Source organism: Arvicola amphibius, chromosome 1 (genome assembly GCF_903992535.2).
Source record: "Arvicola amphibius chromosome 1, mArvAmp1.2, whole genome shotgun sequence".
Classification (NCBI taxonomy): Eukaryota; Metazoa; Chordata; class Mammalia; order Rodentia; family Cricetidae; genus Arvicola; species Arvicola amphibius.
This window is the reverse complement of record NC_052047.1, coordinates 141,073,759-141,088,913: the sequence shown is the minus strand read 5'-3', so window position 1 is coordinate 141,088,913 and position 15,155 is coordinate 141,073,759. Positions and strand designations below refer to the sequence as shown.

General features: G+C 47.5%; 1 protein-coding gene across 18 annotated transcripts in view; it reads right to left on the bottom strand.

Annotated features, from left to right (window-relative positions):
- Jakmip3 (Janus kinase and microtubule interacting protein 3) overlaps positions 1–14,334 on the bottom strand; it is a 57,970-nt gene extending 43,636 nt beyond the window's left edge. For all 18 annotated transcript variants that reach the window (XM_038341823.1, XM_038341831.1, XM_042055256.1 and 15 more), the window contains exon 1: positions 14,200–14,334. In XM_038341823.1, coding sequence (XP_038197751.1) covers positions 14,200–14,334 — 135 coding nt within the window. The remainder of the gene's footprint in view (positions 1–14,199) is intronic.
- Positions 14,335–15,155: the final 821 nt, after the last annotated feature.

Here is a 15,155-nt window from a genome sequence, read left to right as displayed (position 1 = left end):
GGGGAACTTCCTTCAGCTGCTGTTTGGTTGTGGTGAGAAAGCAAGATAAACAATTGATTCTTTCCTCTAATTACTCAGTTGTGTGATAATAAACTGGCTCCCTGCCAACCATGGAGTACCAACTAACTGTTTCCTGAGGTGCACAGGGATTCAAGCATACTTGATGGGCCTCAGTTCTTTGTAAATCTCATCTTCAGTGAGGCTTAGAGTGTTGGAGTTGTGGCCAGCGAATGCCTCTTCAGGAGGCTCTTGAATCCTCTTATTGAGAGCCAAGTAGTTTCCCAAACTGTAGAATGTGGCATGGTCCAGGTTTGTTTGGCTTATCTCTAGTTGCTCTGAGTGCTTTTCATTTTCATAGAAAGTGGTGTTTCAAGGTCACAGTCAAGGTTCCAGGACTGCTCATTCCTACTGGGTAGGTTACTGATATATGTATGTATGTGTGTATGCATGTATGCGTGTGTGTGTGTGTGTGTGTCACATGCACATACACCTTACAAGTCCACATCAACATTAAGTTCAAAGTCAGGCCCACAGAACTTCTGCCTAGCACCCTGCGCACAGCGGAATCTCTGTTCTTTCACACTGAGCACTTTTGTTCTCAAGGAATCAGGAGGTGATGTAATCACTCGTTCCCCATCCCCACATTATATAGGCAACTGTTCCAGGACTCGGTAGATTTGGCACTGACACCACTGGGTGTGATAACCACGAATGGCTGGTGCTCTTGCACTTTCTGTACGCCCCCATTGTGCGGTTGCACCCTCACCACATGGCCAACACCACGGCCATTCAAACACTCTCCCCTCGTTCTTTCTCCCCGCCCCCAGGAATCTCAAAGTACTTTCTAAATCTCAAAATACCCCATAATTCCCAACAGATTTAGACAGGTCAAACCTGGCAGGCTGCCTAAGCACAAGTCACAGGTGGCTTCTATGACATCACCTTCACTGGGGTCTAACTCACAGAGGGACTCTGGATCCCACACACATAGCCCGGTTGGTGGCCCTGTCCACTTCAGGGTCTGAAGAAGCCTTAGGAGCAGCTGCAGGAATGATGCCACCTGAATTCTTGCAAGATGTCCCCTCCGTGATCGGATGCAGACTTTGTCAGACACAAGCCCCTCGGCGTACACTTGCTGCTCATTCTTCTCTGCATCCGTAGTTGCTCTGTTATCCCTCACCATGGTGAAGTCTCCTTCGCTTCACGGACAGTGTGCATTGGCACCTGCAGTTTCTTTTGTGTTACTAGAGCACACACTGGAGTTGCTGGTCTGGGTCTTGCTCTTTCAATAAGCAGTTTCCTTCGCAAAACCTTTTTTGTGTCTCAAAAATTAAGAAAGCTCACTACCCTTGCAGAGGACCCAGGTTGGAGTCTTAGCACCACAATAAGACTCATAACTGCCTGTACCTCCAGCTCCAGGAGAATCCAATACCCTCTTTTGGTCTCCACTGGCTCTTGTACGTATGTGGTGCATATAAGCTCAGACAAACACATGAACACACACAAAATTAATAAGTAAAATTTAAAATTACATTTATTTATTTACTTCTATTTGGGCAGGAGGCACGTGCTACGTTGCAAGTGTGAAGGTTAAATTGACAATTTGTAGAAATTAGCTCTGTCTTTCCACTATGTGGGTTCCGGGGACCAAACTCGGGTTGCCAGCCTTAATGGCAAGTGCTCTTACCCTCTGAGCAACCTCAGTAGCCCTTGCTTCCTTCTAAAACATAGCCACATTCTTCTTAAGTGTCGTGTCTCTGTAGCCTGCTTTTATGTCTCCATCATCTTCAGGAACCCCCACTGCCCTTACGTCAGAGTAACGCAGCTCATCTTCAGTATCTACCTGCTTTCTTTAAAGCCTTTTTTCCCCCACTTTGTTTATATTCTTTTCTTAGTCTCTCCTTCAATTCCTCATAAGGTATTAGTTGTTGGACTCATATGCTCATGTTTCTTCTAGATCTATATTTATAAAATTTCACTTCTAATTCATGTGTCCTGACACATCAGTTGTGTATTTTTTTTTTCTAACTTGGATGTATGTACTTCTTATCCAGTTTTTTTTTTTTTGCTTGTTTGTTTTTTGTTATGTTTTTCAGGTCTATTGTACAGAGCCTTTGTAGCATCTTCTGACTGAGCGTTTCTGTGGTGCCATTTCTCTGTTTCTTACTCATTTTCTCTCCTTACAGTACCTTGATGTGGTCTCAGATCTCCAGTGTGATTTGACATTGAACACACCCCCACTCTCACCCCTGCCCCACATTTCCCCCTAGAGGGTTGTGTCCTGCACCACACAGAGCTCTGGAATCTTTTTCCTTACTTCCCCACAGTGGGGCAGCAGCTGCAAGCCATGTAACCACCTCCTGTGTGTGTATGCATGTAGATGTATAATTTGTCTTCATATATGCATTACGAATATATGTATGTATATACACACTAACACATATAATTTCATGGCAGAGTCTCAGTCAGGTAACCCAGGCTGGCCTCTTGCCTCAGGGTATCTGTATTAATGGCAGTTATCACCAAACCTATTTTTTTTTTTAAAAAAAAAAAAACCACATTTAAAAGATGCTTGTCTCACACAGTAGAGCCCTTTCCCGGTAGTGGGGCCTGCTAGGCTTCCTGGGTGCTTTACATGTGTGACGTCTGGTGCTGCCCGTTTTCTCACTCGGCTCAGCTCAACATCCCAGCATGGCTGGCTAGGAAACGGGCTCATCTCCAGAGAGACAGCCACCATGGTCCTCAAGCCTTCTCTCCAGGGGAGTAAGCTACAGAGGACACAGAGACTCAAAGTCTGCAAGGCCCCAGCGGCAGGGTGGCAGCTGAGGGAGTGATGGGAGGCTAGGAACACAGGTTTTGCCATGAAGGTCACAGACCAGCCCCAGCTGATCTTAAATGTTCCTAAATTACACTTCTCAGAAATGGGCACCGGTGATGCTTCATTGCGGACTTTCCTTGCCCTCTTCCCCATTCAAAATGTTCACTGTAACCAGCTATAGAAAAATCACATGAAAGCCGCTTTCATTTTAAAACCAAAAGAGCTTTATAGCATCCCATCATGTTTACAGGCCTGTCCTCTTACTGCTGAACTTGTGCGCCCGCCATCTCTCGTGTTTCCTTGTTTTAAAAAATTTGTTATTTTTATTTATGTATGTGTGCATGTTCATATGTGCCTGCATGTGAGTTCTGGCAGATTCTAGAAGAGGGCACTAGATTCCCCGGAGCTGGAGTTACAGGCGGTTCTGAGCCACCTGACATGGGTGCTGGGAACCGAACTCCAGTCCCCTGGAAGAGCAGTAAGTACTCTTAACCACTGAGCATAACTCCATCCCCATCCATAGGGTTTTCTTCTGCTTACGGGATATTGAAACTGCGAGACTCCAAACTACAACCCAATCACCACAGAACCCTTAAACAGAGACTTTGGTCCTTCTGTAAACAGTGAACTTTGGCCTGGCTGGATGTTCCAGCAGACTGAATGTAACAGGAGTTGTCTCCTGGAGCCAAGCAGTTGAGCCTCGGCCAATTACAGAAGCCAGACTTTCACGGAGACTGTGAAATTATGCCCCAAATATGACTGCGACACTGCCTGTCTCCTAGCATCTGCTGTCTCTGTTTACAAAAGCAGCCACTAGATGCAACTCAGCTCAGCTTCTGGACTTTTCATCCAATTATCTATCTTATAAGGGAAGGATGAAATGGTAGCATCATGCCATGTACTCATATCTGCTTAAATAAGTCACCCGGGCAACTACTGTCCAGGTTAGCCATTTCCTACCCATTCTTGCACATTGATCCTCCCAGATTAGAATTCGGGGACTATAGGTCAGTGGTTCACTTTGAGTCCCTGAGACAGCCTTGGGAGAAAATGTACCCACCCACCATCTACCCACAAAAGTTAGAAAATAGCCCTGTCAGCGGCACCAGGATTTATCCCTACTCCATGCTCTGGCTTTTTGGGAACCTATTCTCTTTAGATGATACCTTGGCTCAGCCTAGATATAGTAGGGAGGGCCTTGGTCCTTCCCCAAAGCAACGAGCCTTACCCTCTCTGAGGATTGGATTGGGGGTGGGGTGGGAGGGTATGTGGAGGGAATGGGAGGAGGGAAAGGAGTGGGAACTTGGATTGGTATGTATAATGAAAAAAGATAAGTTTGGTTTTTTAAAAAATAAATTTAAAAATGGAAAAAAAAGGAAAATAGCCGAGCAATTTTCAGAACACAAGCACTGGCTCGTGACCTTGGACTTTATCAGCTGTCAGCACACTGCCTCTGCCCCGTACTGTGGACTGATACACCTTAGACTCCCTTTTAGATGGAAGGGGAGGCTGAAACTCACTCACCTTAGAAAGGTCTCCTTAAGGAGATGGAGAGAGGCTGGGTCCGTGGTTAAGAGCACTAGCAAATCTTCCAGGGGATCCAGGTTGAATTCCCAGGACCCATACGGTTACTCACAACAGTCTATAACTTTAGTTTCAGGGTATCTGACACCCTATTTTGACCTCTGTGGGCTCTACATGCACATAATTCATACACATGTATGCAGGCATAATATTCAAACACATAAAAACAAATCTATAAATGAATGTCTCCTAAGCAGTATGTAGTTATAGCAATAAACTGCTCCATGGACTCAAGAGACAGCATCATGGAAGGTTTGGCAAGATGCTGTCACTACAGTGGATCTCTGAACCAAAAGTGCAGTGCAGGCTGCAGGGGTCCTGAGTCAGGCATGGTGCTGGGATTCACTTGGGACAATCACTTCCCACCTGAGGGAGGGCGCCATACCCCCAGGAATCCACATCTCATCCTGCAGGGGCCTCTAGCACAGTTGTTTAGAGATGCAACTGCCATCTTTATTCATGTTATGAAAGTATTTAGGGCTCTCAAGTAATAGTTAACAATACTGTGGAGCCCTGCAGACAGCTTGAAGGTTGTGAGGTTTTAAATTAGACAGATGACAGGATGTGATCCTACGCCTTAGCCCAAAAGAGATGCTTAATTAGCCACTAGCCACTTTTTTTGTTTTGCTGGAAAGTACATGTTCTCTGAATATTTTTGTGAAAATAGTCGGCAAGCCTTCAACTATGAGTGCTCTGGAATCCGAGGTCATCTATACCAGTCAATTGAGGACTGGTTTCTTTATAAGAATAGACACCAAACAACACACACACCTGAACCCACATGCCACGTCTGTGCCTATGGTCTGTCTGTTTTCCTCTCATCAGAGATAGTTGGAAGATAATCAAAAGAACTGCCAGCAAAGCTTTGCCTGGGAAAGGCCCAAATGAGCAGCAGGGATGATAGGTGGCCTTTTCTGGGGCCTTCATCTGGCCATTAGCTGGGGAGGAGTTCAGTCTCTGGTCACTCTGTGTGTGTGTGTGTGTGTGTGTGTGTGTGTCCCTGTCCTTGGGTGACCTCTGTTCATCAGAACAGTCCCAGAGCCTCCCCAGCTAAGCTGCAGGATGATTCAGAACTGTGTTCTGTGATTCGCTGATGGTTCTAATTTGGACAGATTGGCACGTGGCGTGCCTAAGCACTGTCTATTGGACTGGAGCACCACTCTTACTGTTGTTGCACATCTGCTTGTCAGGGCCATGTCCCCTCACTAGGGCCATGTCCCCTCACTGGCTTCTGGCCCTCCCACATCCTGACAAAATGTGTGTTTTTAAAGATTGGTTGAGTGAATGTGATGAGAGATAAGAAGTGTAAATGTGAACAAGTTAACTAGACTTCTGCGTCATTAGAAATGAAAATGCTAGGCTATATCAGGTGATCAAATGCCTGTGGATACACGCTAAGACACATGCTCAGGACCTCTGTGCTGCAGCCTGTTAGAAATTCAAAAGGGCTAAATAAACAGAACCAGTTCTGTTTATAAACCCAAATGCCCAGTGTTATAAAGAAGTCGGATTTCCCCAAAATGCCCTATAGAGTCAATGCAACCCAATCCACAGGGGTGCTAAGGAAGCAGAAATTAACAAGTACATTCTAAAATTTGTATGGGAATACAAAGATCCAGGACTCCCTAAAGCAGCGGTTAAGAAAAAGAGCAAAACAAGAACAATGCCCCCTCCAGAATCACATCCTGCCACGGAAGAGTTAGGAACTGAACTAGCCACAGACAGGCACAGGGAAAACAGACCCCTGGCTCATGATGACAGGGACTAGCTAGTGATTAAATAACGCTTTTCTTGGGAGTGGTAGCTAATCTAGATGTATCTTCCTTGCAGTAATGCCAGAGGCAAGAGGATAAACAGAAAAAAAACAGAGGACCAGGCTCGAGCCTAGGTCACTGCTGTGCTGTCCAAAGCCAAGCAAGACTGCAGAGTTACATGACCTGAGGCTTCACTCGGGAGGGCAAAGGATGCAGCCCACAGTGCTGCCCCTGCCAGGACACAAGTGCCGCCTGCTGGCTCTAAACATGTGCTGTGGTACAAGGCAAAAGGTCATGTCTTTATCACCAGGATCTTTCTAGGTGTTGTAGGCTGGCCTGGAACTTCCCATCTTCCTGCCTCCCCACCCCAAGTGCTGAGGTCGTATATGGGTGTCCGCCATGCTGTGTTATAGCCTTTAAAAAATAAATACGTGGGCTGGAGAGATGGCTCAGCGGTTAAGAGCACTGACTGCTCTTTCAGAGGTCCTGAGTTCAATTCCCAGCAACCACATGGTGGCTCACAACCACCTATAATGAGATCTGGTGCCCTCTTCTGGCCTACAGGCAAGATACTGTATAAATAAATAAATAAATCTTTAAAAAATAAATATGTGGATAGAAGAAAAGGAAGGGGAATTATATAACTATATTATAACCCCCCCAATAAAACAATTTTTTAAAAATAAGTAAATATGTGGCACCATAACTATTCTACATCACAGGGAAGACTCAGTCACTACTCGCATGAGGCACAAATGTCAGCTCCAGGAGAGTTTTGGCTATGTGGAAGGCAAAATAGAGGATTTCTGGGAGATTTCTAGGCTTAGGGGATGACTCAGCAGGCTCAGCACTGCTACAAGAACCAGAGGACCAGAGGTTGGATAACCAGCACCCACATAATGTGGGGTAGGCATGGCAACCACTCATAATCCTACTGCTTGGAATTACAGAGGATCCCTGGAGCAACAGACAAGTTAGATAGCTAGACTAACCTCATCAGTGAACTCTGGGTTTAAGTGAGAGACACGGCTATTCATTATCTAAGGCAGAGAGCAAATGAAAAAGATACTTGCATCAACCTTGGTCCTACATATACAGGTGAACACATATGCATGCATGCATACCCCCACCCACACATGTGCCCCACAAGTGCATACATGCATGTACACCACATCAGAGGGCGGGGGAGGGAGGGCGAACTTCTATTAGAAAGCATAGGAAAGTGTCTCTATGATTCTGGAAAGGTTCTTCTGAACAAACAAGTTCAAGAGGAATCTGCACAGATGTCCAGCCTGTGCTTCCTAGGCCTCCTCAACCATACAGCAACTGTATCCCCATCTGCAAACACTCATTCCCAGTGAGGTCCTGAAGCCCCAAGCAGCACACCGAGATTGGTACCCAACACATTCGTGCACATCTCTGAACATATTCTCCTACAGACATTCTTGGGAAACACTGTAATGAAAACCCAGCAGCATCTTTCATGTCCTGGTGCCTGCTAAGGAGTCACCAGCAAAGCAGGGGACCTGCTCCACTGTCTTCAGCAGCTTCTAAGAGTGTTAACCCAACCAGCCACCCGGGGACTTGAGAGCTAGTGACAGGCTAACACAATGTGGCATACAGACACTTGCTTTTATTTGTGTTCCTTGGGGAAACCTCCCTGGAGCTTCTTCTGGTCACTGTCTATGGTCCCCTGAGCTGGATTAGTGACTTCTTAAAGGGAGAAGCTTAATTTGCTAAAATCAGGTCAAGACCATTAGTGGGCTATGAAGCTGGGTGACAAACGCTTTGAGATGAGGTGTGTGCAGTGTTGCAATCACGAGGCAGACACATTCGTCCTGTAGGCCACGCTAACATCAACAAAAAAGTGTGAAGGTCGCAGTCTCAGAACCTAGCCACGGGGCTGGAGAGATGGCTCGGCAGTTAGGAACTGTGGCTGCTCGTCCAGAGGACTGGAATTCAATTCCTAGCACCCACATGGTGGCTCATAATCATCCTTAACTCTAGCTCCATGATTTCCAAGGGTACCAGTCATGCATGTGATGCAGACATACATGTAGACAAAACACCCCCCCCACACACACACAAAATACTTAATTAAAAGAAAAACCTAGCCACATTGCATTGTTGGATCCAGAGACCCAAAGGCTTTTGTCTGTTTCATTGTGAAGACTGAAGAAAATAGGAAAATCAGATGGGGCTGCAGAGAGAAATGAGGAATAGAGAGGATTACACCCAGGTGGCTGAGGGTGTGAGTTTGTCTGATGTATGTACAGAACAAGGTTAGCCCCTGTCAAGGTCAGGGAAGCCAGGTGGCCTGCTCCATGCAGAAAGGACCATGGCTCTGGGCAATAAGGAGAATCTTATTTTTTTGAGCCCCAGCTATCTCCAAAGCTCCTTGTGGGAATATTTTTCCCAGTCCATGAGCACAGAAGCATTAGTACCCAGAATAGTATGTGTATGTTTCTCCAGGGAAACACTAGCGGGTTCCCTCTTTTTAAGTTCAAGACCTTTTAGCATCAAGTGCTGTGAAAATACAGCCCCCTGGGGCTGTGCCGACAAAAACACCGGAGCAGCCATGGCTGAGCGCAATAAGCAGAAGGCAGGCTGGAGTTATGTGCTTGTCAGGCACATAACTTAAAAACGCTCATGAATATCTTGCATATCACCATAGAACCTTCACCTGGCATTGGATGGAGAAAATGACAGAGCCCCACATAGAAGCACCGGATTGAGCTCCCAAGGTCCTGATGAGGAGCAAAAGGAGGGAGATCATGAGCAAGGAAGTCAGGACTGTGAGGAGTGCGTGTACCCATTGAGACGGTGGGACAGATCTAACGGGAGACCACCAAGTCCAGTTGGAATGGGACTGATGGAACAGGGGACCAAACCGGACTCTCTGAATGTGGCTGATGGTGGAGGAGGACTGAGAAACCAAGGACAACGGCGATGAGCATGAAATCTACAGCATGGACGGGCTCACTGTGAGCCTTGTCAGTTTGGTTGTTCACCTTCCTGGACTTAGGGGGAGCTGGGAGGACCTTGGACTTAACATAGTGAAGGGAACCCTGATGGCTCTTTGGCTTGGAGAGGGGCGGAGTGGGGGTTTGGGTGGAAGGGAGGGGAGGGAAGGGGGAGGAGGAGGGGAGGAGATGGAAATTTTTAATAAAAAAATGAGAAAAAAAAAGAGTAATAAAAAAACAAAAACAAAAAAACGAAGACCCAGGGCTGGAGAGATGGCTCAGAGGTTAAGAGAACTGACTGCTGTTCCGGAGGTCCTGAGTTCAATTCCCAGCAACCACATGATGGCTCACACCCATCTATAATGAGATCTGGTGCCCAGAACACTATATACATAATAAATAAATTTAAAACAAAGCAAACAAGCAAACAAAAAACAAAGACCCAAAGAAAGTTGCAGCACCAAGTGGCTTCGCTGCTGCTTATCTTCCTTCTCTGCCAACCACCTGAAGGCTCCACACTTAGCACTGAGTCCCCTTCTTCCTATATACTCTCAAATTGACATCTCCCAACACCTGACAACTCCCACACCCACCTAGGCCAAGTGCTCCCTAATGAATGGCAGGCATACTGAGCGGTCCAGCTGACAGTCTCCACCTGGATGTTTTGGCGCATCTCCCAGGCACCTGCCAAACCACAGCTTCGGATCCCCTACAAACCCCTCACCCAGACTTCCCTCGCTCGGTGCTTTAGGTCAAAACCTGGGGACTCTCCTGTGTGCATGCTCACCCTCATACTCACACCTCTGTCTGGGTCTGTGCAGGACACAGGGTACCAACCAGCTGCCATCCTCTCCACCTTCCCAGCTCCTCAAGCTGCCTTCCCAACCCCTACCACATTAGCCTGCTGGTGTTTTGAACTATCTGTCAATGTGTATTCAGCCCTCTGGATCTGAGGTTATAGACTGAACATTGTATCTGTCCCAAAAAGAGGCAGATTCTCCCTAAGCAAAACAGTGTATCAGTCATTCTCAAAACCAGATAATGCTGCCTAAAATCCTGGGGTTTACATGCAAGGCATACATAGTGTGAGTTATGGAGGTTTTATGGTATGCAGTTTTTCCTCATATAGACACACAATGACTTAATTGTGGGGAAAAACCACCTTTAATATGTCCTTATGATCATCTCTCAGCATGTAATGATCAAATTAGTATAACTTTGGATGCAGTCTGCTAGACTGTTCATTTTTAAAACATCCATTTGAGCCAGGTGGTGGTGGAGCACGCCTTTAATCCCAGCACTCGGGAGGCAGAGGCAGGTGGATCTCTATGAGTTTGAGACCATCCTGGTCTACAGAGAGAGTTCAGAATAGCCAGGGCTGTCACATAGAGAAACCGTGTCTTGAAAAACCACAAGTGAGTGGTGGCCTGGTACTGGTATTGTGGCTCACCTCCAGCCAGGACTACACAGTGAGATTATGTCTTAAAAAACAAAAGGGGCTAGGTAGTGGTGGTACACACCTTTAATCCCAGCACTAGGGAGGCAGAGGCAGGTGGATCCCTCTGAGTTCAAGGCCAGCGTGGTCTACAAAATGAGTTTCAGGACAGCCAGAGCTGTAACACAGAAAAACCCTGTCTTGAAAACAAAAAAAACAAAAAAAAAAGTGGCACATCCCAGCAGGCAGCCTGTCTCAGTGTCCTGTTGCTTGTGAAGCGATACCATGACCACAACTCTTGCTTTTTGTTTGCTTGTTTGTTTGTTTTTGGTCTTTCAAGACAGGGTTTTTTGTGTGTGTGTGTGTGTGTGTGTGTGTGTGTGTGTAGCCCTAGCTATCCTGGAACTTGCTCTGTAGACCAGTCTGACCACAGCAACTCTTATAAAAGAAAAGTATTTGATTGGGGCTTGATAACAGTTTCAGAGGATTAGTTCATTGTCCTCATAGCAGGGAGCATGGCGGCACACAGGCAGACATGGTGTGGGAGAAGTAGCTGAGGGTTCTATATCCAGATCCACAAGGAAGCAGGAAGAGCAGAACCACTGGGCCTTGCTTGGGCTCTTGAAACCTCAAAGCCCACCCCCAGTGACACACTTCCTCCAACAAGACCTCGTCTTCCTGGTGACCAAGCATTCAAATCCATAAGCCTATGGAGACCATTCTTATTCAAACTACCACACAGCTCAAATATAAAGAGGTCTGAGGCAAAGCAGAGTTGTCCGCCTTCCTTTACTTCTGAGTGAGCTTATTTACTCCTCTTCTGCCATTCTCCACTGACCTCAGAGTCCAGTTTCTTCAACCTTCCCACATAGACTGAATGCTGGGGGCTGGAGAGATGGCTCAGAGGTTAAGAGCACTGCCTGCTCTTCCAAAGGTCCTGAGTTCAATTCCCAGCAACCACATGGTGGCTCACAACCATCTGTAATGGGGTCTGGTGCCCTCTTCTGGCCTGAAGGAATACACACAGACAGAATATTGTATACATAATAAATAAATAAATATTTTTTTAAAAAAGACTGAATGCCAGTGACACCCAAGGGCCTTCCGGGCCTTCCATACAACATTAGGACTGCCAAGAGAGGCACTTGACTTACAGGTTCTCTACCTCTCCAGTGTGCAGACAGCAGACAGCCATTAATGAACTACCCAGTCCCCACTGTGTGAGCTAGCGTGGGGACGGGGGAGGGGTCCAGTTTGATTTGGTGCCCCTCTGTGCTTCACAGACAAGCCTTAATGCACTCGTTGCTCCGCAAGAAGCCAGTTGTTGGCGAAGTCTAAGATGCTCAGCTTTAAGCTGCTGCAGTTGCTGGCTTCCTTCCGCACTTGACCCTGGCATTGCAGAGTAAGAAATCACTGCTGCAGGGCATCAGGGCACAAAGAATGCCCAGGCAATGAAAGGAGCCCCCACTAGGTATTAGGCCAGGATCACAACTGAGACATTGGGATGGCTAGGTCTAAACCGAGGTCACATTACCCAGTGGAAGTGATTTCGTGTAACCTATAACTGTGCCTTTTTGTCAGTGGACCTGAATCTGGGTCTTCCCGTGGGGTTGTGAAGGCTCAGGCTCTGCCAGGGCACTAATTCTCCATGGAGTGCCCTGCCTATGTCCCAACCCACAGCATAGGTCTAGCTGCCCTGAACACCAGTGAAGCATGGGGACCACCAGGCCCAGTGGCATTCCAGGTGGCTCAAGGAGCTTCCAGACATGTTTGGAGGTCTATGGAGAGTTTACCTACCTAGGAAGGGTCTTCCTGGCCCTGTATTGGTGTCCCTTATCCACCAGAAGCTTCAGAAGAATCTGGAATCTTTTGAAAATTAGACAGAGTTACCAGTTCTCTAGCTAGTTCTACCTTGCAGTGGGAGTTAAGATCTTAGTTTTGACACCTATATCAGAAAACTCCAGAAAGACTAAGAACTAACATTGCTAGTGATTGTGATGTTCAGCTTCATACTTTACTTCCTAGTTGGTCATGACTCATGACTATGATATTAATATTGTAAACTTGGTAGGATCTAGACTTGCCCAAGAGACAAACCATGCTTGGGAAGGAGTTTCTAGACTGAGTTAGTCAGGGTCAGAAGATTCATCTTAAACTTGCATGATACCCTCCTGTGTCCTAGCCTGAATAAAAGGGAAGACAAGTTATAAACCAGCATTCATCTCTGTTTCCTGACTGGGGATGCAGTGGAGATAACCATCTTAAGCTCCCACTATCCTGCCTTCCTCCGCCATGATGGATGTGCCTTCAAACGGGGAGCCAAAATCAGCCTGTCCTTCCTCAAGTCATTTTGGTCCGGTATTTTGTGACAGCAACAAGGAAACTAACTGAAGCAATGACTTGAGCAAATATTCCTCGGGTGGGTGGCAAGTGGGAGGGGCCATGAGCTCCACATGCATTCCTGACAGTTTCCTTCCGTCTTGTTTCTAGTTGCTAAGAGAACCTACATACTGCTCATGGGAGACTTGAAGGCCACTGCTGACGTGTGTGTACTGAATATGATATAAAGGGAAGGGGCAGAGCACCGGTGACACCTGGAGAAGGAGGTGAGATGCCAGGGATGCATGCCCTGCGGTGTGCTGTGCCCACGTCATCCTCCTGATCTGCCCTTGAGAGCTCTGAGCACATCTGGCTTCTGGGATTTCTTCCCGTGACTACCTGTCCTTGTAGCGGGCTCTGTGTCCGTGTAGGCCCAGGGGTACCTTGTTACTGCTGTCGATCTTGCAAGTACCTGTTCTGCTAGCTGTCTTGTGCATATGAGCGACGGGGATGCTGGAACTTAGAAGCTGCTGAATTGCTATAAGCAGGCAAAGGTATCATCAGGATGTCTTGACACGGATGTGTTTTGACAAGCTACATGTAAAACAAACACGTGCTGCTGTTGCAGCAGGCTGGTGATAGAGAAGCTGAGGTCGCAACAGAAACGCTCTATTGGTGATCTCTGGGCCCCAAATTCTTTAGATGGAAAGAGCCTTGCTGTCACAATAGAACAGAAGGCACCGCTACTGCTGGGTCCCTAGCAAGTCACTTCTATCTGCAAGATGCTTTGGAGGAGGGTAAACAAAAAGCCTGTGGCTTCAAGTGTGGTCACAGGTGTGATTCAGCTACAGCAAGAGGCTCTCAACTCCTGACCAATCTTTCCCTGCCTGCACACAGAGCATGGTTTATTTTTCAGTGCACGGCCAGTGCCGGCACAAGGCTGGCTTCACAAAGCAGTTGTGGAATCCTGAGTGTATGTACTCACACCAACTTATCTTGTTTATTTCAAGTCCACTACGGATACTTCAGGAGAAAAACAGTGTTGGCCCCAGGACTATGCCATTTGACAAGGCCCTCACGGACCCACAGCATACACCCTCTGTGGGAGGGACATCTCATTGGTTAGGGGTCCCTCCATGCACTCCCATTGGGTTTTAGACTCCCAACTCTCTCTGCCTGTCATTCTCTTCCCCAAAGATACCCACCAGGATAAAGGAGCGGGCATCTGTGCAGAGACCTGGCCACATCCTCCTTTATTTAAGACCATTTGGCTCCAGGGGCAGGAGCTCAGGGCAGGGAACCTGGGGCAGAGGCTTAAGCGCCCACCTTGCTTTTCTCCTGCTGTAGCTCAATCTGGATATCCGTGAGCTTGGCTCGTAGCTCCTCGTTGGCAGCCTGCAATGCGGCGAGTGCCTCCGCTTTGTCTCCCTTGGCCCGGCTGCCCGCGCCCTTCTTTGACATGGTGAGGCTGGATGACCAGAAAAACGCCCAGGGGCAGCTGCTCCGTCTGGGCCAGGGTATCCACGCCAAGCTCTTGGCAGGTGTCACTCCGCTACATTTTCTCACTCACCTAGAGGAAAAGCACACTCCCAGTGAGCAGGCTGTATATGGCCGACTGCTACAGTAGCCCCTCAATCATGCACCTTCAGCCTAGAACTCAGGGCCTTGGTGTTGGGGTGGGGGCACAGCCGGCTCCTCATCCACTCTCATCCCAGAGCTGAGGATGTTGTCCTGATTGTGCTTGCTGAAAACCAACACTGGTCAGAGAGGCATCTGCCATGGACAGTGTCCGCAGACAGGGACTCTGCATTGGACATGTTAGTCCTTTGCTCCCTTAAGAAGAGATTGGTATGCAATTCCAGCGTTTCATATGTGGTTGTGAGACCCATGATGGCAACAGTGAGTGCAAACCATGAGCTAAGGAACAGATGGTAGAGGGGGCTGGAGAGATGGCTCAGTGGTTAAGAGCATTGACTGTTCTTCCAGAGGACCAGGGTTCAAGTCGCAGCACCCACATGGCAGCTCACAGCTGTGTGTAACTCCAGTTCCAGGGGACCTGACATCCTCATGCAGGCCAAACACACACCAATGTACATAAAACAAAAACAAAGCAAGAATAGATGGTGGAGTAATGGCTACAACTCAGGGTCATCCCAGGGATCCACAAACTTCATCCAGGAAACACAGGGGTTTGGGGTGGGGAGTGAAGAGGAGGGGAGAGGAGGGAAATAGGAGGAGGTGAGAGGAGGAGGGGGAAATGAAGGAAAGGGGGCACACAGGTC